Source organism: Vanellus vanellus (genome assembly GCF_965231255.1).
Source record: "Vanellus vanellus genome assembly, chromosome: 1".
Lineage (NCBI taxonomy): Eukaryota > Metazoa > Chordata > Aves > Charadriiformes > Charadriidae > Vanellus > Vanellus vanellus.
Genome location: NC_138905.1, coordinates 7,575,599 through 7,596,861, shown reverse-complemented (window position 1 = coordinate 7,596,861; position 21,263 = coordinate 7,575,599). Strand labels below are relative to the sequence as shown.

Here is a 21,263-nt window from a genome sequence, read left to right as displayed (position 1 = left end):
TATCCCCCCAAGAAAATATTATGCAAATGGCTCCTGAGCACCATGGATCCGAGTGAGCTCCTGACATTATACAGATATGCCACATTACCATAACAGAACACAAATCTGAGACGAGGGGATGTGAACTATATATTCTCCCTTTTAAAACATCAAAGCTGTGCTGGGGCACTTCTCTCTGTTTTAAAGGAGTGAAGAACACTGATAACAGACAGTTGCTGCTGACGATGGTGGATGTGAAGCTGGTAACAACACCACAGGATCAAGCCCAGAGCAAATGTGAGGCTATTACCTTCCTCTTTGGTAAACTTTAATGAAGAAAGGCAGGAGGTTTATATAATTATTTTAAGGCCAAATGACTGCTTTTGATTTTTGTTCCAAAGAGCAGACATGCAACAGGAATAAGAGAACATAGCTAAGCATCATCTGTCTCTGACATATGGAAAAGACGGAACTGTTTAATGAGCTGAAAAACAAGTCAGGGGAGCTCTTAGAAATGACGGTAGATCAGTGCCAAAAGGCAAAAACAGGAGATGCAATGAGAAAAATCCAAGAGCTGACAGCATTAAAGGATCAACGCAGACGACTGAGGAGACAAAACAGCAGTAAGGAGAAGAGGAAAGTCAAAGCTCCCATTTGTGGCACCGGGGAAATGCCAGATGGGCTTCCAGTATCGCACCTCCCCAGGGAATCACTGTGGGCTCAAATGCTACACAACAGTCAGCCAGAGATGGGGAAGTCAATGAAGCAAACCTGGACCATTCCTCCACATCCAGGAACTGTGTTTCAGGCCAAATCAGCACTGCTACCAGCAGCACATGACAGGTAAAACATGGGGTAGTGGTCCCCAGGCCTCATCCCACCCACAGGTATGGGAAGGTGTGCTTCCCAGGGCACTCCACTTCCAGGGCAGATGGTCTGCTGTTTTACAGTTAGGGTTTTATTTGTTTAGTTATGTTTTGTTTTTAATAAGAGAAAAAAAATTAAAAGGCTTGTTTCAAATGGAGGTTTTAAGAAAAGGTGCAAACCAGGAACATTTGGAAACCTTTCAGAGCCCTATGCCACTACCCCCAGTGAGCACAGCTATGCTAATAAGCTCCCTAAAAATGCAGCTGCTGGATGCCAAAACCAGCAATCCATGTTCTTGCAAAGAGCTCAAGTGATGGGGATTGCTCTGATACTTTAAGCCTGTTGAACAAACTGTACAAGTCATGAGGGTGCCTGTTCTTCATACCAGCCTCATTCTTAAAAGCGATTCTCCCTCACTCCCATGATGGTGCTACTCCCAGCAGATTTTGCTGTCTCACAAGAACTCAGCCTAATGCTATTTTCTGTGGTTTATATGGCTTCACACAAGCTGCATGCCAGAGGGAACAAGGCATTTGAACAGAGGGTGGTGGTTTTGAAGATCCCCATAGGAGTGTCAAACCAGCAGGCCGCCGTAAATGTGGGAGGAATAAAAAGATCTAAAATAACCAGGGACCTGCTTATGCTGGGCAGGGACATAGCTTAACTGGCCAGGCAAATTTGTCTGGTGCAAGCCAGGACTAGTAGTTCAGCTGGTAACTATTTTCGTGCCAGTTTCCATCATGTAGGCAGGTCCTACAAGTAAAGAAGGGGAAACCTGTACTGCGCAGGTACAAGATGGCCATGAAACCTGAGAGGGAAAGTGAGTAACCGGCAGAGTTTGTAAAGGACACCAAAGGGAGATGGTGCCAGTCCTGTTGCTTAGGACTCAAAGGTACCACCTCAAGAAGATGGACAGAGAGGAACAAACCTGCACCATTGAGAAAATGGTTGGATGCCCAAAGGGCCAACCCAGCCCCTCTCCTGAGGCCAAAGACAGTGCAAGAGCAGCATGAGCTTCCCTGCTGCCATACAAAGCATCTTCCTCATAGCGCAAACAGGCTAAGAGGCACATGAAACAGCTTCACCACAAGACCAGAGTCCCTCTTCCACTGACTTCGGGGATGAAAACAACTTCTTTGCCTCTCACGTAGTCCTCCAGTGTCCATCTTGTTCTGGTTGGCCAAGACTTTGCAGTTTGGTGCTGTTTCCGAAGGACTGCAGGGTTTTGGTGCAGCTCCGCTGCCTTCTTGTGCTCCTGTTGTCCCTATTTCATGTTGCTGGGTCAAATTTAAAGTGTGGTCATGGAACATAATGCAGCTACACCCACAAGCCAGCAAACCCACTTCAAGATACGGCGGTGGAGCTGAGCGATCGCACTGTCATGAGCTTGTGCCTGAGTAAACCCTGGTGAGAGCAGTTCCCATGCTTTATTTTTACTTTATTACTCATAGTACTGCCTAAACAACTCCTGGGGTTGCTTTTTGCTATTAAGGATATTCTAAAGGCTTATTGAATATTTTTAAACTTCTGACTCAAAGGATACCGAACAAGTCAAAATTCAGCATGGAAATCTATTGCTTGCTCAAATGCTTTGGTTTTGCGCAGGGCTAAGAGAAACACACGGCTTTGATATGATCTGAAATTGCTACTGGGTTTCTGATAGAGCTGAAAGGTGTGAAATGACCTTTCATAAAAGCAATACAGAGAATAAAAACAGTGACTGAGGTGGGGTGTACAGGGACCAACCACACATCCAGAGTCCAGCCCAATCCCTATGACAGGGAAATACAAGAAAATTTTACTTGAAGTTGGGTTGGGACTCAGAGCAAGAATTTTAAATCTCAGTAGGATTAAGATATTAGCCAGCCACAGACACAGTTCATGATTCAGCATTTCTGCAAAAGGAGATCAGATTGCTGGAGACAGGCTTTCTAACATTTTTTCCAAACTTTTCAATGATCATAAGCATCTTGTGAGTCTAAGTCCCACCTGCAGAAGCAACCAAAGCTTTTGCGAGACCAGCTCTCATGGAAAGTAAGTCAGTGAGTCCTAGCTCCCAAACAGCCAAAATCTCTCTAGAAGAATTTGCTGAGTGACTGGAGTCACCTCCTGGTGAGTGCCCAACTTGACATACCTCGAGGTTGACTCATTTTCAGGCAGTTTTGAACACCTTCTTCATCAAAATCAAGTTCTTATAAACAGTCTCAACCCGAGCAGCCCATGACAGATCACTAATGACACACAGATCTTGCCCATAATCACAGGGTTTGGAAAACACCACTTCTTCTCCAGTCTAGAAGATGGGGTGGGATCCATGCAAGTGAGTCCATACACCTTAATTCTCAATGAAATGAGCTACACAAGCTGCCTTATCTTACCCAATTGAGGTGCTATCTAAAAGTTGGGCATCTAGTTGCAACTAGAGAGATAAGAGTCCTAAGCAGATAAGAAAACGGAAGACCTTTTCAGTAGAAGAGGATGTATTATCAGATCCCCTCTTCAGTAAATAAACATTTAGATTTGCATCTTAACAAAAGTGCCTCAACTAAGTCTAATTGCATTAAATTATCCTAATTGTCATCTTTTCACCCTAGGATCAAAATCTCTGACAAAACTCCTGAAAGAATGAGATTTCTGAACCACAGCCAGTAATTTAATCTGTAAGACAGAAACTTAATGTGTTAATGCACTACGGGTTATGCACACTTTAGATATACTCTAATTTGATAAGTAATACTTTGATGTTCAGAAAGAAAAGTGATATTTATTAAAAGTTTAATAATAGTTACACCCTCCCTTATTCGATGAACGCATGAACAGGAATTTAGTGTCTTGGGTACCACCTTTCTTGGAGCTGAAACTAAGAAAAGCTGAGTTAAAAACTGAAACACACAGAGTTGAAAGTATATCCTAATCAGTGAAATTAGATAGAAATGACAGGGGGCTCGCACACTTGCAAATACCTGGGTTAAGATCAGGTCTGCTGCCAGGTCAGAAGTTTGTCCAGCACCTTGCACAGTGGGATCCGACTGGGTCCATTTCCGGAGATAAGGAAGTATAAATAGTAGCAGATTTTACTAACTTCTTAACTGCCCCCTGGGTGCCTTTGGTATGTGATGCATGCCTAACTTTTTTCTAGGAATTTAAAAGGAAGGTGCTTAAACTGACAAAAATAATTTAATTGCTCATAAAATCTTTGAAAATGGGATGTTCTACAAATCTTTTAAAGAAAAGTGCAGTGAATTACACTGTAAGCAACGGATTCCTGAGTGTTACTTAAACACTGGGTAAAATGGCTTGAAAAAAAACCAAAAAGGGTTGGCAGAGAGGATACTTCATGGGCTAGCACTGTGGCCTGTGTCTGCCCCAATCCAGACGAGGACATGTATTCACGTGGTGCCATTAGGAGGAAGGACTCTTACATTTATTTGAGGGCATCGGAGGCAGGTGCTGCAAATTGGAGTGATGCTGGAAGGCATGAAATCTTTTGGATGTGGACAAATGGCAGACTACATATGCAGAAGCCATGTCATCACGGAGGCCCATCTGTGGGCATCACCACAGTGACTGGTAACAAAAATTTTCCGTGCTTGGAAAATGTTGTCTGGGCAACAAATTATGCTGAAAAAAGAAAATGCAGCACTAAGAGGAGCCGTCTCCCATGAAAAAAAAAAAAAAACAAAAAAAAACAAAGAAAAAGAAAAAGAAATAGAACAAATATTTAAAGAGGTTTTCTTTGTCAGAGAGGGGGAAAACTCCTGTCAGCACTTCAGAAATAAGCGGCCGTGACCTCTTGAACCATGATGAGTAAATCCTGCGCTCAGCAAGGTAACAACGGGCCTGGAGGCACTTGTGTAGCTATCAGTGCCCAGACCATGAGGAATGAGAGCTCTCAAACATCTTTCAGAGCACTACGATTCATGTCACATGCTCCGAGAGCTTCCTCTTCAAAATAGCAAGTTTTCTTATGTAAATGGCAGGCTGAGAGGCCATATGAGATCACAAAGTGCCCCAGCATAGTCGCAATCCCTCATTTTCATCAGCGCTTCAGCAAACATCATCTGAGCTTCCCTGAGAGTTATTCTAGTCAGTGCCCATTTCAGAACAAAATAAAACATGTTAATTAAGGACAGAAGAGCTGACAGCAAAAATTATGAAAATTGCTGTCTCAGCTCAATTCCTGCTAGTGCTTTGGAAGAAGGTTTCCAGTCTGGTGTGATTACACGAGACAGCTATTTGGGCTGTACAGAGCGCATCCTTACTCATATGTCTTAAAATAAAAAAAAAACAAACGATGGGCTGATGGCTTCACGATGGGGAAACCAAAGAAATCTGTTCTTTTCCTGGTGCTATCAGGATACAGTGTGACTGCAGCATGAAGATAAATCCTGGAAAAAGGTATTCCTGGGACCAATCTGGATCACTGTGTCATAACCACATCATCTGTTTGGGTTCTCGTACCACGGTATCATCAGAGCTATGAAAACACGGGTGAGGTGGCAGCAGCAAAGCAAAAGGAGCCTCTGTCTGCCTGCGGGAAATCAGGTCTTTCCTACCGGAAAGACGTGAGACAAATCTCTCCCTGGGGAAGCCACTGTCATTTCAGTTTCATGGATTTCATGGATACCCCAGAGACTAATTCTGCTGTCTCAGCTGACTAGCTTGGTATCGTAGGAGGCGTGGGCTTGCTGGGTGTCTCATGCATGAAGTGAGCGAGCCTTTTAAACAGTGTTTGCTCAAACAGACCCTGTCATCACTTGCCATTTAATTGTCATATTCAGTTACTTTAACTTTTTTAAAAGGATGTTGGTAAACACGATGCTAATCAGTAGCCTGGTACAATCACTACCAAATGGACAAAATACTAAAGAATAAATGATCGGAAACAATTTGACACTGTCTAGGAAGGCTCGGGGATCTAAAGAGCTTCTTATACTGACATCTACGAGTCAGTAACTTAACATGGTTGTAACAGAGGATGACGGAACATGTCTGAATAAATGTAGCTCTTTCATTTTCTTGTCCTCTATCAGGGCAATCTGGCAAACGTTACCTTTTATGATTAAAACAACACGTTACATTAGGTAAAGCTTCTTGGTTTTATAGGTGCTTGCAGAGTCAACGCACTTGAGGATATTCTTCACGTGCTCCTAATTTAGCTCCAGGCAGTGTCTTTGAGAAGGATTAAAATGATGAAAGTGAAACCCACAGTCCCTGAGCTGGATTGCAGGATCTGGACCCAAAGTAGAAGAGCACACAAGACAGAGCACCAGTAACTTCTGAAATCTCTGGTTCTAACAAACATCCGTAAATATCATGTGCTCTATTTAGTAGCATTGGAAAATAAGTATTATTCCCTTTCCCCTATATGTCTGTATTGCAGCTGGGAAGAGTGGACAGGCAGTATAATCAAACCTCTTACCAACATAGCCCGGAGTCCCGCAGGCTGTGGACATCACATCTCCTTTACCCTCCATCTTTGACAATCCGAAGTCACTGATCATGATTTTTGACTCTTCGTCCTGGCTGTAGTAAAGCAGGTTCTCGGGCTAGAAAGGAGAATAAGGATTTTGAATACGCAAGTCCAGTAACAAGGTCTGTTGGCTGATGCTTTGTATGTAATACAATCCTTAGTTACATCATATGCTAATATAATTTGGTTCCCCTAAATCCTAAAGCGTTGCTCTTAAAACCTATATGGAGATCCTCTCCAGACTCCTGTCTGGCAACTAATGAAGAAGCTGACACCTTGAGCTTTGAGTAACTTTCCTGGGATAAAGAACCTCTCCTTTGGCACCCCAAATAAGAACTAAGGCTCATCCCTTACTTGTGAGATGTGTCTGACATATCACTTCACAGTGACAAAGCAGAAGGATTCATTTGAAGCCAGGTAAATATAGTAAATCCAGGTCGCGCAACGAAAAATTTGTATACAGCACTTAAAAAAAGAAAAAGGAAAACAGTAGGTATTGGAGAATTTTAGTATCTTCTCCACTGGAAATAAACTGTTATGAGAGAGGAAATGCCTTTACAGTTAACAGAGTTGCAGCAAGGGCGTTTTAGCTAGAGCTGCTTAGGAAAAAATGCTACAGCACTAAGCACAGTGACTTGTTTATGCTGAGAGAAAACAAGAGTCACTCCACAAAACCCCGTGACTTTAAACCAACATCAGGCGGGTTGGAGAGCCCAACCAAACTCCATCTGCTACAGCATAGTCCTCCATCCACATATTTTGAATGTGTGACTGCTACACAGCAAAGCTCTCACTATGTGCTGTGAGAGCACACTTCTCCCCCTACTTAATATCTGGGCTCGTAAAAAGGTCCAGCATCTGCTGGCACTCTGACAGCCTGGTGGTAACTGGGCGCCTTGGGGTCTCCATCTATAAAAGTGAGAGATACCCAATGTTTCAACATAACCCTGGTGCAGACTTTTGCCCAGAAGCTGGTACAAACGCCCACCCGCACGCAACACATTTTGTCTAACGCAACACATTTTGTCTATCAGCGCGCTACGTGCTCCAGGAAATGGCGAGAAGCAGCTGGGGTCAAACACGACATCATCAAACTCCTTGGGACACATCCGAGGTTGGATTTGTAAGAAGGAGCAATTGCAGCGCAGCAGCACCGGTATCTGTCTTCCCTCCTCCATCACCGTAACCTCCTGCTCTGGGAAAAAGGGGGGACGAAGAAGCACAGAGGGGTGACGTTGCCTCCACCCTACTCCGAGGTCCCCATTCAGCTTCAAGTGGAGGTTAAAGCACTTTCTGGCTCCCCAGCTCCAGCATGAAGCCAGGTAGCGATGGCTTTATGAATGGGACATGATGGCTATGACAGAATCTACAAGCTGCATCCTCCACATCTGTGAGCCAGCTGAGGGAAATGATTCTGTTCATAAAAATAATTAAGAAGTTGTACCATTTATGTTTTTCTTTTGTGATACTTTCTAAGTCTAGTGCTTCGACTGACACTGTTTTCAGTGACACCATGAGTCAGTTTTATGCCATGATCTACCCTCGGTTAGAGTCGCTCCTGATTTTTACTAGTGCAGTTCTGGTGTGCTGCGGGGTTGGTAGAGCTGGTACTAAGGGAAAGACAATTATTTCTCAACGATTTCTACAAAGTCACCTCAGGCTCCTCACTTACTCTTATTTAGTAAGGCCAAGAAACCCACCCATTTAAAACATAAACTCATTTAAAACCTATTTAAAAGAACTCTACGAAGTGGAGCTGCTTGAGCCTTTCAGTCTTTTTGTGCATCCTGGACTTCCATGGACTTCGTCTGCTGCCATCTCTTGTTATCTGCTGCTGCATTATTTAGATTAGAGACTTGGAGCACAGATCTGCTTTTCCCAACTACAGCAAGTACTATTTTGGTATTTGAATAACACATAATTACAATAAATAATTGTTATATATGTTTCGAGGGTTGTATTTTTATAGAGTGGATTCTTTCCCAGAGTTTCAATTTGGGGGATCATAATTCGAAACTTGCACTTATCTTGATATTTTGAGATCATAAAAAGCCTTATTATATCCATATTTTTGCCATCCTGGTACGTTTGTGCTAACAGAAATTCACAGCAGGTGTTCTTCATACACCATATTTTATGAGTCATTTTAACAACTGATATGGTACTGACAAAGACTTGCAAACAAAAAAAAAAAAAGGGGAAAAAGAGATAGTCTTTGCCCCAAAATACCACTAGAGAAGGTTGATTTGATCTAAATTCAGCATATCCTTACATAAACTCTGAAAGTAATTTGCAGATGAATCCACTTCCCAATTACCAGATCTCATATTTTATTATATGAACTTTTAAATAAGATTAATCTGCTTTAAGTGAGAGTTACAGCCTTCCTTTAAATTATAACGGCAGGAATATTAAGAGCTCGTACAGTGGAGTATCTGACTCAGACCTCCCTCCAAAACCTCTGGTTGCTGAAAGAAGCCCGGTTATTTCCTACAAATTGAACTTGAGAGAAATCTGGTCATGTTAACATACTAAACAATGCTTCCCTACCGAAGTGCAATAGAACTCTAATAAATATGAGAATATTTTTACATACTTCAGGAAATGAATGGGAATGGAGGGCAGCGTGTGAAGACCCTGGGAGACAGAAGACTAACCTGTGCCTCCTTACAAAAAAAGTCATTATTTGGGACTGTTAGAACTAGATTGCACAACGATGAGGAGGAAATACTATTTGCAGACATCAGTGTATATTTTCCTTCAGCATATTCTAGGTTTTGCCTTAAAAATGTGCCAAACCAATACTTTAAAAAATATATTTCTACTTTTTACTATTCTACTCTATCTTTTGAAGTGAAGATTGTAGGATGCCCGCTTCTGGCAGAGGTGTCCAGGACTGAGGCAGGTCCCTTGTAGCAGTAAGGTGCGGAAAAGCTTGCAATCCTGCCGGAACAGCCCCTGCCCGGCAAAAAGATTCACATCTGGAGTTGAAGAGTGGCAGAAGGAAATGACTGTGTTGAGGTTTTCACAAAACGAGGCCACGTCTGCCTGTCCTGGGCACTGCTCCACCTTGGAGAACTGTGGTGCTGGTGGTTACAGGGGTAAGAGGCTCTCTTTTGGCCCCACTGCATCACATCTTGGAAAAATTATTTTACTCCATGCAGCATTTCACATCAGCACTAATTTTGAAGGAGATGAGATAAAAAGCAAATAAACAGTATCTCTCATCACTACAATTTTTCATCCATCTTAAGGCAAAACAGTGAAGTCGCATTCTTGGCACTATACCTTTTGTTAAGAGGACTTGGCAAGAATCACAAAAATGGAGTTTAATATTAGATCGTATTAAAAATACAATTAATTTAAAAATACATTTAAGAAAAAAAGGAAGAAGTAAATAAAAAAGTAATGTAAATAAAAAAAAGAGTTCTTTGTGGCTCTTGACTTTACTAATGTTCATTAAGCCTTTACATAATTCGATCTGTTTCATCAAATTCTATTATCTTTACATGGGGACAATTCAAGGCCATGGCATCAACATGCCTTCTGCTAATTTATTATTTAAGATACTAACAATGGTGAGGTTTAGCTGTGTGTTATGAAATCCAAGCCTTTCTGATTATCTTAATAACAGTTTAAGATATAGGGAGGAAACAATACAGAAATAATGTTTTGGGGTCTTTTTTGACAGAAAAGCTGAGAGTTTTTTATGTGATAACACAGTAGAGCTGAAAGGAAAATTATCTAAAAATCACACTGGCACACAATGTTCCTTAGAAGAATCTTTGCTGTGAAAAGTGTCTCCAAAAACACTGGTCTGAATAGCATGATAGGAGATCCTTCAACTTTCCAACACTATTTATTGTCACTAATTATTATTAAGTAAAAGCAAAAAAATATAGCGCAGCAAATCTGCAAGATACTTTACAGCACACTTACATCCCAGCTGAGATGAGTTTTCTGCCTTAATGTAACCTTTTGGGTCTTAATGAATGACTTTTCTCCCACATGTTATGTGCAAAACTGTCGTTGTAACAGCATTGATTGCAAAGTCCTCATTAAGAGCAATTACGATGGGAGGATATGGAGCCTTCAGAGCACCCTTCTTATGGTAAAACCTTACTGAACCAGCAAGTCCCAGGAGAGGCTGAACTTACATGTGTTAGACTCACACAGTTATGCAACCTTCGTTAACACGGCCTGGAGGACAGAGTCACGCTATAGTCGTACCTTGAGGTCCCTGTGCACGATGCCCATTCGGTGCAGGTAGTAGACAGCATCCAGGACCTGCCGGATCAGGGTGCTGGCATCCTTCTCGGTGTAGAACCCTTTCTCGACTATGCGGTCGAAAAGTTCTCCCCCAGACACTCTGAAAAACACAATGGGATGCAGAGGCATGAGGACGTAGGGCTACCAAGATGATTAGGGGACTGGAACACTTCTCTTATGAAGAAAGACTGAGGGAATTGGGTCTCTTTAGTCTGGAAAAAAGACGGTTGAGGGGGGACCTGATCAATGCTTATGAATACTTAAAGGGTGGGTGCCAGGAGGATGGGGCCAGGCTCTTTTCAGTGGTGCCCAGTGACAGGACAAGAGGTAACAGGCACAAACTTGAGTATAGGAAGTTCCACCTAAATGAGGAGGAACTTCTTTACCTTGAGGGTGGCAGAGCACTGGAACAGGCTGCCCAGGGAGGTGGTGGAGTCTCCCACTCTGGAGACATTCAAAACCCGCCTGGACGCGTTCCTGTGCAACCTGCTCTAAGGTGTCCCTGCTCTGGCAGGGGGGTTGGACTAGATGATCTCCAGAGGTCCCTTCCAACCCTATGATTCTATGATTCTACGATTCTATGACATGCTTTGTAATGTGGCTTCAACCTCGCTAAAGGCCACCCACTAGCCACAGGCAGTCCAAGCAAACATCCATGTGGAGCTCTGGGGGTTCTCCCACTGTCCCAACACGCATTTGGTTTTGGTTTCTTCATAGTCGAAGGACAGGCAGCCTCAGACACCAGAAGAGTAGCAAGGGGCAAAGAAAAGAAGTAACAGAACTAAACCAGAAGTCGCCATGCTATGATGGACCAAAGAATCCATCACGCACCAGAGAGTGGTTAAGACCCACTAGAACTTGCAGAGGGAAGAGACAAATCTGCCCCAGCGAGAGCCAGGGGAGCAGACACCAGTTTCCACGTTGTCCCACCCTAGTGAACTTCACGTAGGTGATTTTAGTGTGCCCTTCCCACTGGTGCTGCCCCACTGAGACCGTAAGACTCCCTGCCAGTATGAGTCCTTGGAGTTCACTTTTCACTCCACCGACCAAAACTTGGGTTTCACCTTGGAGGAATGGTCCCATTCTCCTTTCCCCATCAGCGAGTGAAATGTATATAGTAATTACTGCCAGTACCAATAGAGTGTTAGTTCATTAAAGGACTGTGGGTCTCTGGCAATTTTAAATGCTCTCAGGGGTGTCCCCCGGCTTTAGTATGTTCATTTATCAGCAGCCACAAACTCTTTAGGCTGAGCACAGCCTCTGCCCGGCACTGGTAGCAGACAGTTATTGATGAGGATATGCAGATTATCAGTGCAATTAATCACTGGATGACACAGATGGGGAAAGGATTCCACAACTCAAAGAGGAAAGAAAATAAAACCTTTACATCCCACTATTTAATGTCTGCTATATTCCGCTTTTTCTCTGCCCTGCTAGAAATAACACGTTCTGAACCCGTTCTTAAATAAAGAATGGACACATTAAAACTCCCAGGAGGAATATCTAGGGAAACAAAAGAGGAAAGAAATGTCTGAGTAATTGAAATAATAAAACTGTCAGCAAAAAACTACCCTACTAGGGTAAATAAAAGATTTCCATTTTAACAAGCAAAGCCTATTAAAAAATAAAATGTACGCGATATGTTTTTTCAGCAAGCTGCACCACTTAGCATATCATAAATAGCACAGTAAAACTTTCTTTAAAAACAAACCTAATAAAGGGAAAATAATAAATTATTACAGTCATTAAATACATATGGACTGTGAGCTTGCCATTATACGAACACTAGGTAATTCAGCCACAGCCACTCCAAGCAACAATCTGCTTGAATAATGCCATGAAGTCACTTCCCAGGGAAGTTTGGAGCCTGAATGGCAGAGAAGGCTATCGCAAAAAAGGAACACATTCAACTTCAAAACTGAAAAGCAATCTGGGAAGAAAACAAAAAAAAACCAAAACAAAAAAACCCAGATAATCCCCCTGTTAAGTGCTAGGCAAACAAACCAAACAGCTTGCTAAAATATTGGCATTGAACCGAAACTCTGCAGTAAAGGCGAAGTTCACCCAGGGTCTGAAGTCCACCCAGGAGACCCCTGGTTGTACCAGCAGCGTTGGGGCTTGCTGCTTGCTGCCGGCAGAGAGGGACAGAGCAGCCGTGCTGGGGCAAGGAAAATGCCCCGGAATCGTACCAAACTGGAGACCCCGTGACTCAGGGTACAGCGGGGAAGCTCGAGGTATGGCAGGCAGAGGCTGCACCGGCTGAAGTGCCATCACACAACCACCTGCTCTGAGATGACACCCTGGGCACCACACAGAAAAACTTGAATTAAAACCTCTTCCTTCCTGATTTCTCATAATAGGGGTTGCATTCCTCATATATATATATATATATATATGTATATATACATATGTATACATACACAGCGTGTTGCTCCAGGCCCCTCTCAGCCCTACACCCTTTGCCCGACACATCGTGTGCCTTGCCAAGGGAGAATGGACACACTCCCGCCTCGCCATTCGCTGAAGGCAGATACAGTTTTATTGAATCTGGCTCCTATTAGCTGACTGTCTTTTTATATTTCCCCGGCAGCCCTTTTGTTTCTTGTGGATTGACTGCACTGAAAATTGAGCCCACGCAGTAATTAATATGACTGAATACAGTACATTTCCCCATGAAAATGTGGTGCATGCTGTTCTGCAGTTTCATACAGTTACTTTTGTTATGTTCAAGAGATGGACTGCTTTAGTAGATAGGGATTTACATCACATGCTTTCCCGCACACGGACTCTCTCCTTCGACGTTTGCAGAGAGTATACTTCCACAACAATTTTTTTCTTTAAAATGACAAAATTTCCCTCCCTGCCAGCTCACTCCCCATGCCCCCTTAAGCCTCATTCTTGAATCAAAAGCTTTTCTTTGTCAAATTTAGTCCAGTGGTTCTACTGCACTCAGGCTCAATCTGTTTATAATTTGCTTTCAACACACGGAAAATATTTGCAACCTCTTAAATGATGCATTGCAAACCAGAGCTTAATCCAAGGACTCAGGAGCAGCAGCTGATAAGTTCACAGCCACTGGCTTATTTAGAGCGTCAACTGCATCCCAGATACATGCAGAGAGCCGAGGGACCCGTGCTTCCATTCATTCAAGCAGTGATTCCGTGTTATGGTACATGGGATTTGCATCACACGTTTGCACTCACCTGTAGTGTGTCCCTGCTGAGGGCAAGTGTCACGGCGGGGGTTGACCTCCCAGGGATGCTCTGCAACTCAGCACCCAAGGCTATGGCTACTTTCCATATGGAGCATATGTCCATATGGCTTTTCCCCTCCAAAATAGGGTTAACTCAGCCGTAGTGTCATTGGGAATGCCGCTGCTTGTCTGGTGCCCAAGGACTGGCAGAAACCAATGCTGTTCCAGGAGCAAACCAGCAAGGGCAGCTGGGGGAGAGCACTTGAGCTCTGAGCTCATGGTGGAGATGCTGCTTGTTTGTCTAAAGCTGGTCTTGATCCCAACCCCCTCTATACCCTGCTGAGATGGGACCTGGGCACTCACAAAGCGCTGCTGCAATTTGTTTGTTCCAGTCTTTATTATGCTGGGATAGTTTTTTTTTTTTTTTCCACTTTTTCATGGCAGCACCAGCTTTGCCCTTTCTTTGGCGGTTTTGAGCAGTGCACAGCAGGCGGAGTTGAAACTGCAGGCAGAAAGAGCAGAATTAGGTCTTTGTCTTAAAGAAATTTAAGACAGAAGTTTTCTGACCAGAAAGAGAGGGTAGGAGGAATTTCTTATTAGTGGAAGAGGACTGCTCCTGTCCTGCAGCTGGCACCGGCTCATGGAGCTGGACACACTGTCCCACACATCAGCACAAGGAACCTTTTTGCCCTGCTGATTTTGATCTTGGTTCCCTGCAAAGAAAAAGTCAAAGAAGGACTAGCCAAGTGCGGTAGCCAAGCATTTAACCCGGGGAACAGCTCGAGCATTACGCTGCAATCCAGAGTGGCATTAGCCCTGCCCAGGGTCTCAGAGCTGGCCAAAAATCAGCAAAGCGGCTGCAGCTGCATCTTCTGCGTGGATGTCTGCTGGGACCGCCTGCAAGGCATGTGCGGCTCCATCTCTTGGTCCTTGCTCAGCTACCAAAGAGTGACCCTCCCTGGTTCGCCAAGATGTGCAGGGAAAGCCGAGCGCTTGGAGAAGGAGCTAAGCTGGGTGTCCACATCACACATGGACACGTCCAGCATGTGCCCTGCCTGGCTCCAGGAATATGGGAATCACTTTCAAAACAATGCCCTTCCTTTAGTTTAAAATAAAATAATAATAAAAAACCAAACAACAAACCCAACCATAAATATGAATACTTTTCACTTCTACTACATCTTTTCCCTAAGGCTACATGCCTTCAGCTCATACCATTGACTATCAACACGAGGAAGGCCAGAATAAACATTATTTCCATTTTCGCATTGCAGGAAAGAGAGAATCAGACTTGGCCCCATGAAACAACCAGGACATACAGCAGTGTCCTGTTCCACAAGCCCTACCCCCCTACGAAAGATGTGTTGCCATCAAACCCCAGTTTGAAGAGGGGCAGTAGGACACAGCTTGACCATATGAAAAAAGAGGCGTTCTCTGCAGTTCCAATGGGGAGATGCAGATTGCACTCTGGTTCCGGGGTTTCCTGAGATAACACCTTGGGGATCCAGTGTTTCATTATGGAGAATTCATGTATCAACCATGCAGGTGATGCAAATCTTCCAAAGGATCTCGCTTGGTTCTGGAGTTTGCAATAAAATCCTATAGTCCTCTAGTCTGGGGTCAGCTATAGAAAGTTTGCCCAGCTCTAATGAAGACAAACAAGGAAATAGAGACAGATGTTAAAACCAGAATTGGTGTCCGTTGTTGTATTTCTGATTTTTTTTTTCCATCTGGATTTGGGGATTTTGCCTCTTATTTCTTCCTAATTTGGTGTTTAAATGTAGATCTAAGCCTCCAGTTCAGGCCGCCACACTCAGTGTCTCAGTTTAGGACTGGTTTCAAAGAAAAGTTGAAAACGTCGATGGTTTCGTGTATATGGGTGAGCTACCTCGTTATCTGGGCTGTGTGTGCACAGTTGGTTGAATGCCCTGCACAGACAGTAAAAAAGGAGCCAGAAAATCCTCACAATCCTCATTAAGGACAAAGGAGAGGTCACTCTAACAGTGTCCTAATAATTATTAAGGCTCTGTTCAAGGGTTGGCGTCAGTCAGTCCTTGTCACTACACAGTTTCTACATTTTTACAATTTCGAGTTTACAGACATTACTTGGGAGAGATGAGGAAACATTTAAGCATTAGTGTTACACCTTTACTTTACATTAACCCATTTCACCATCAAGTTCATCAGGAAAGCACCAAACTGACAAACGAAAAGAAAACAGCCCCTGCCGCAGGGAAGAAGAAAGGACGCGACCAACCTTTTTGTGAAGGAACCGATTCCTTTGCAGTACCATGCGGAAAACAGAACATGCAGTTTCAAAGAAACGCTTTGATTAAAGATGAGCACCAAACAAAATCCCCCTCGTAATTTAAGACTCTGAAACTCATAAACAAAGAGCCAGTCTCTCTGGATTTCTGATGTTTTTGCCAGCAGTGTGAAACCCGTACCCATGCCTTGCAGGTCACTCTACCAGGTACCTGCCAGACCGCCACCGCAGCAGGGCTGCCTGGCGGGGGACATCCCTACATATGTTAGCCTGCAGGTAAAAAAATGCATGAATAGAAGAACAAATAAATGTTGGAATTAAAAAGATGTTAGTCATTTATTGATATTAATGTATTCATGATACCCTTTCTTTCTCCTGCTGGTACCATCTGTGTGGACAGATAAATCCTCTTATTTATTCACCCCTGCATCCCCCACTGTTATCAAGTGTAGGAACCTTTCTGCTTGTTTTAGGACCTTGAAAAATAACACCCTTTGAAATATCACTTTGACTTCTTTGCCATTTGGCAAAAAAAGAAGGATGTTTTTCCTTTCTGTCTCATTTGGAGTACAGGCTGGAATTGTTTACTGCTTGACAGGTTAATTGTTTTTTATCAAAAGTCTTATTGATGAACTCATCAATGGTGGATTTAGGCAAAGAATCCCATCAAAGCTATTCAGAGCTGGTAGGCTTTTCCCTCCAGAAGCACATGAAATTCACCTGATTCTTCACCACAGTTCAAGCCATGACCCAGCCTCCGTTGGACAAGTCATCAAAGCACCACCAAGTCGGGTTAGAAGAACCAGCACGGAAAGGCAGAGACATCCCTAGGGACTCGCTAACACTGTTTAAACTTGCAGACCAGGGATGTCTAACTGAAAGAGGGCTGATTTCAGAAATTTGGAACAGGAGGCCTCCCAGGCCAATATGAACAATAGGTAAAATACGAGCATTACCCTACAGCTGCGAGCAGCTCACTGATCAGAAGTTACACGTTCGCAATTTCCTACAATATAAATCAGAAAAGCACATAACAGCCCCCAGGGCATGAAGCTGGAAGTGTGAGGTGAGATAAGAAAGACCGAAGGGACCATTCCTGGGAAGTTCTGGCTTTGAGTATAACTTTTCTCTAACGAAGGAATTCTTATTAATACAAATATTTCCATTTTTTAAATTTTATTTTGTTTTTAATGGAGGTCTTTTCTGTTTGGCTTTGGACTTCCTCTGCATTGTGAAAATGCATGAGAACCAGAAAGCAAACCTGGCCAGCTCGCTGTTCGAAAGGAAAGACAAACTGGCTGCCTTCGTCTCATTGTTGAAACGGCGTAACACATAAAAAGAAAAGGAGTAAACAGATTAATAGATTTTAGACTCAGAAAGGAATATTACGATTATTTAGTCTGACCTTTTGCAAATATAAGTATGTGATTAAAATCCTCCTTGTGCCAATAATGTAAGGTGTTAATCAGGCAGGGGCAGATACGGCTATAGAAATGCTGTATGCTCCGCAGAGACTCGCCTTATTCAGTATACATCTCAGAACACGGCACCGGCTTTCTCATTTGCAGCACATCATAAAATATTCAGCCTGAACGAGGCAAGGGCTTTCCTTGTTATTGGAGCTTTAAATCACTCGCCTTAAAATATGATGGTAATGTAAATATATGCTCCAAGGCCATGAAAGAAAGGACGTGGGATTAATTATGGCTTATTTTTTCCAGAATACAGGTGTGTGCATGTGGTAGAGAGGGGTGGATGGGTGTCAGCACCCTCTCCTTTGACAGGGCTGTTCAAAGCAACATTGCTGTGGGATTTACTCTGGAGGGCTGATGGTTCCTCAGCCCTTCATCCCCACTGCAATGGTGGCTGCACCAGAGGGCTACCCACCTCACTGAGGGGTTGTTTTGGAAATATCTGGGCAAAAATGATGTGATCATCTCTTAGAACCAAACTGAGCAAACTAAAATATTTTTTTTTCCCCTGCATTAAAAGTTTCATATTACATTTGGTGAGCAGCTGTAGTGAGGTTGTGCTTTGGAGAACAGACTTCTCTTTCCACTGGGACAAGACCGTTAAGTCTCTGGAAAGCTCAGCTCAGGGATATAATGTAGTTTGGCAGTTAGTTAAAATCTTTGGAGACAACATTTTCCCTCACAGAATCCCTACTGCAGAGCTCTTTTGAGGTCCATGATTTTTCGAGGTCGACGCTGTCTTGTTTTATTCAAAATTGTATTCCATATTCAAATATTCAGCATTGTATTCAAAATTTTCCCTGGTTCCATCAGCAGTAAAAAGTGTGACAGCACTAGTAGCAACTAAATGACAAAGGACCTCGGGTTTTTAAGTCTCTGATGACTAAACCTTACTGACTGACAGCTTATGACAGCCCTTCAAATGCCAGCAGCCCACTTGCCTCCATCTATGCTTGTCCCCCCCGGCAGCAGTGCATGGAGGAGACCTAGGACCTGCCCCAGTGCTGCTATCACTATTCATGAGGCACGTATCCGTAGTAAAGCAGCCTGCGCTGATAACCCCGCCACGCAATCAAATCCTAAGGAATATGTTGGCAAAATTTCACATCTCTAGCACTCAGCTGAGGTCTACAAACACCACGAGCACATCTTTTTTCCACTCTTCTGAGCTCTTGTAGTTTGATTGGCACCTCCACAGGAACCATCTAGCATTAGCAGCTTGAGCACACTCAAGTGTGCTCCTTGCCATTTTAAAAAAAGTCCTATGGACATATATATTGGCTATTCAGCCTGGGTTTTTTTCATGGCTTTGTATTAAATGAAAAGGCAAAGCTGAATCTCAGCAATGGTGACTTTAACCTGTGCCCACCGTGTCAGTCAACAGTTTGATGTTCACCACATGTGAATCTGTGCATACAATGGATTCACCACAGGTTTCACCGAGGAAAAAAAACCCAGCATTTTAGAAAATGTCATTAAAGTATGCAAAGTCTGCATTAAATAACTCAAAATAACTCAAAAATTTTAAAGAAGCAATTAGTCCCCGATTTATCCATTTCCTTATGTGAGACGTCGGTAAATCAGCCCATGCACAATAATTCTTGCTTATTGTGTATATATATATATATATGATTTTTTTGCCTGAACCTTTCTCACTTTGCTTCTAGAAAACAGAAAAGTAGAGGTCTGTAGACAAACCACCACACAAAATATGTTTTCCAGTGTCCGAGGGCTGGAACAATGTATTTCCTAACTGCTGTCATATTCCTCCAGCTCTCCATAAAATAAGTGGATAGTTAAAATCTGGAGGAGATTCCTCACCTGACAGCAATTTAAAAGTAGGTCATGTTTCAGCCCTAATAGGTCGGGTTTGTTTTCCTTTTGACATGTTTTCCAATGGAAACCAACCTCGATGTCCTGCCAGCATTAACTAGGAAGAACAGACCTAAAAATAATGAGAACCGATGGAACTGAAAATGGATACTGTAAATTATGCAATGTATAGTAAACAATTCTGAAATATAAGATGAATGCAGCACCGAGAATTGTCCTAAATATCAAAAAGGACCACAAAAAAGTATAGTAAAGTCACTCTCAGCAGGAGATTAAACAGCCCAGCTTTTCTGTGAATAAAGCTTAATAGAAATTTGCTTTTCTGTGTATATTCCTTTTTCTGAGTCTGATTTCCACATACTTTCTTAGAAGAAAGTTTGCAGGCAGACGTCATTGTGGAAAGAGCTGATGTTGAGATAACATTGGGTGATACTTGTCTCAAGGCAGGAAGAACTCTGAAGGTCCTTGCATCATCTGTATCTCACACAAATTCTACCTTTTTTTTTTTTTTTTAGCTTTTCTATAGGATATACAATACCTACAGACTTTGAGCTGTCCCTCTGTCCTGGACAAACACAACCAGGGAAAATTTATTTTGAACCAGAAAAAGAAACACAGTCAACTGGTCAAGACATGTCATTGCAAAAATCAGTTTGTCCAAACAGTGGGTAGAAGTAACACATCAGGACCTAAATATTAAAACCAAACAGACCAACTTATCTGTAAATGATATAGGTATCTTCTTTTATCAAACTGTTACAACTATATATATGTTTTAAAAGTTGTTAACAATTTTTGAGAAAGCGTGGAGAAACTTGCAGAGAGTTGGTAAAGAAACCCACAAAATTCTAGTTGCTTATAATGAAGTATTTCTCAGGAAATCAGCACTTAACTAAAGTAAATAGAAGGAAAAGCCCTTTCTATGGTACGTGCACAATTTTAGGATATACAATGTCTATAAAAATTGGGAAATAAATGTTGGAGTTATCAAGGATAGTTTGCTGAAATGCTCTGTGGCCATGCAAAAGCAAGCAGAAGGTTTGGGACAAAATTGAGTGCAAAGGAAAACATAATTTGTCCCCCTAAATGTCCATGGTACGCTCACACCTTCAACATTTTGACAAAGTTCGTCTCACCCAATCTTGCAAGTCTACAGAACAAGTGCCTGCATGCGAGCTACCACCCTCATCTCTTTCAGCCAACACAAGAAAGGAGGCATTTCTAGGGTGTGATGCTGCTAAGGGCACACTTCAGGGTGTGAGAAACAGAAATGTCCATTTCTGTGTTCATTCGGACAAATCCCACCATCATGGCCTTTATGGAAAAGAGTCCTGAAGACACTTTGGCCAAAAGTATAGTCAAACTTGGGAAACGGTAGAGAAGAAAAACAAACAGGACCAGAGAACTCCTCCATGAAAAGAGAGATCAAATTTACAAAGAGAGATGACAGAAGAGGTATGATAGCGCTCTACAAAATCCTGAAAAGGATGGAACATGGAAAAGGGAAATTATTTCATACCATAGATGAGAAATGGGGCACCTAATGGACTCAGCAGGTGGTGCATTTAAGACAAAAGCCTTTGTCATCTGAGGAGCAATCCTGGAACAGATGAATCTTTGGTATGACCCAATAAAACGGTGCTCATGTTCTTATGTTTGTGCTCATCAAATTAATTATTGAATTATTCACTCATCTCTGGTCTGAATGTGCATACCTACATTAAGGGAGTCTTTTGATTCACTCACTTAAAATCAATATGACAGATTCATAGATTTTAAAGCCATTATGATAATCTAATCTGACCCCAGACAAAACAAAGACTGTACAATTTTTGCCTCAGATCCATAGCTCCTGGCTGGACAAAAGACTATCGTTTAGCAGTGTAGCCAGACTTGACTTAGAAGATACCA

The 21,263-nt window shown here is 42.6% G+C and overlaps 1 protein-coding gene across 1 annotated transcript in view; it reads right to left on the bottom strand.

Moving 5' to 3' along the window:
- The window catches only part of CAMK1D (calcium/calmodulin dependent protein kinase ID), a gene marked incomplete at its 3' end in the record, with an annotated part of 226,104 nt that overhangs the window by 31,475 nt on the left and 173,366 nt on the right, over nucleotides 1–21,263 (bottom strand). Inside the window, exons 4-5 of the mRNA XM_082488605.1 lie at nucleotides 10,550–10,688; nucleotides 6,269–6,395 (exon numbers count right to left, since the gene is read on the bottom strand). Coding sequence (XP_082344731.1) covers nucleotides 6,269–6,395; nucleotides 10,550–10,688 — 266 coding nt within the window. The remainder of the gene's footprint in view (nucleotides 1–6,268; nucleotides 6,396–10,549; nucleotides 10,689–21,263) is intronic.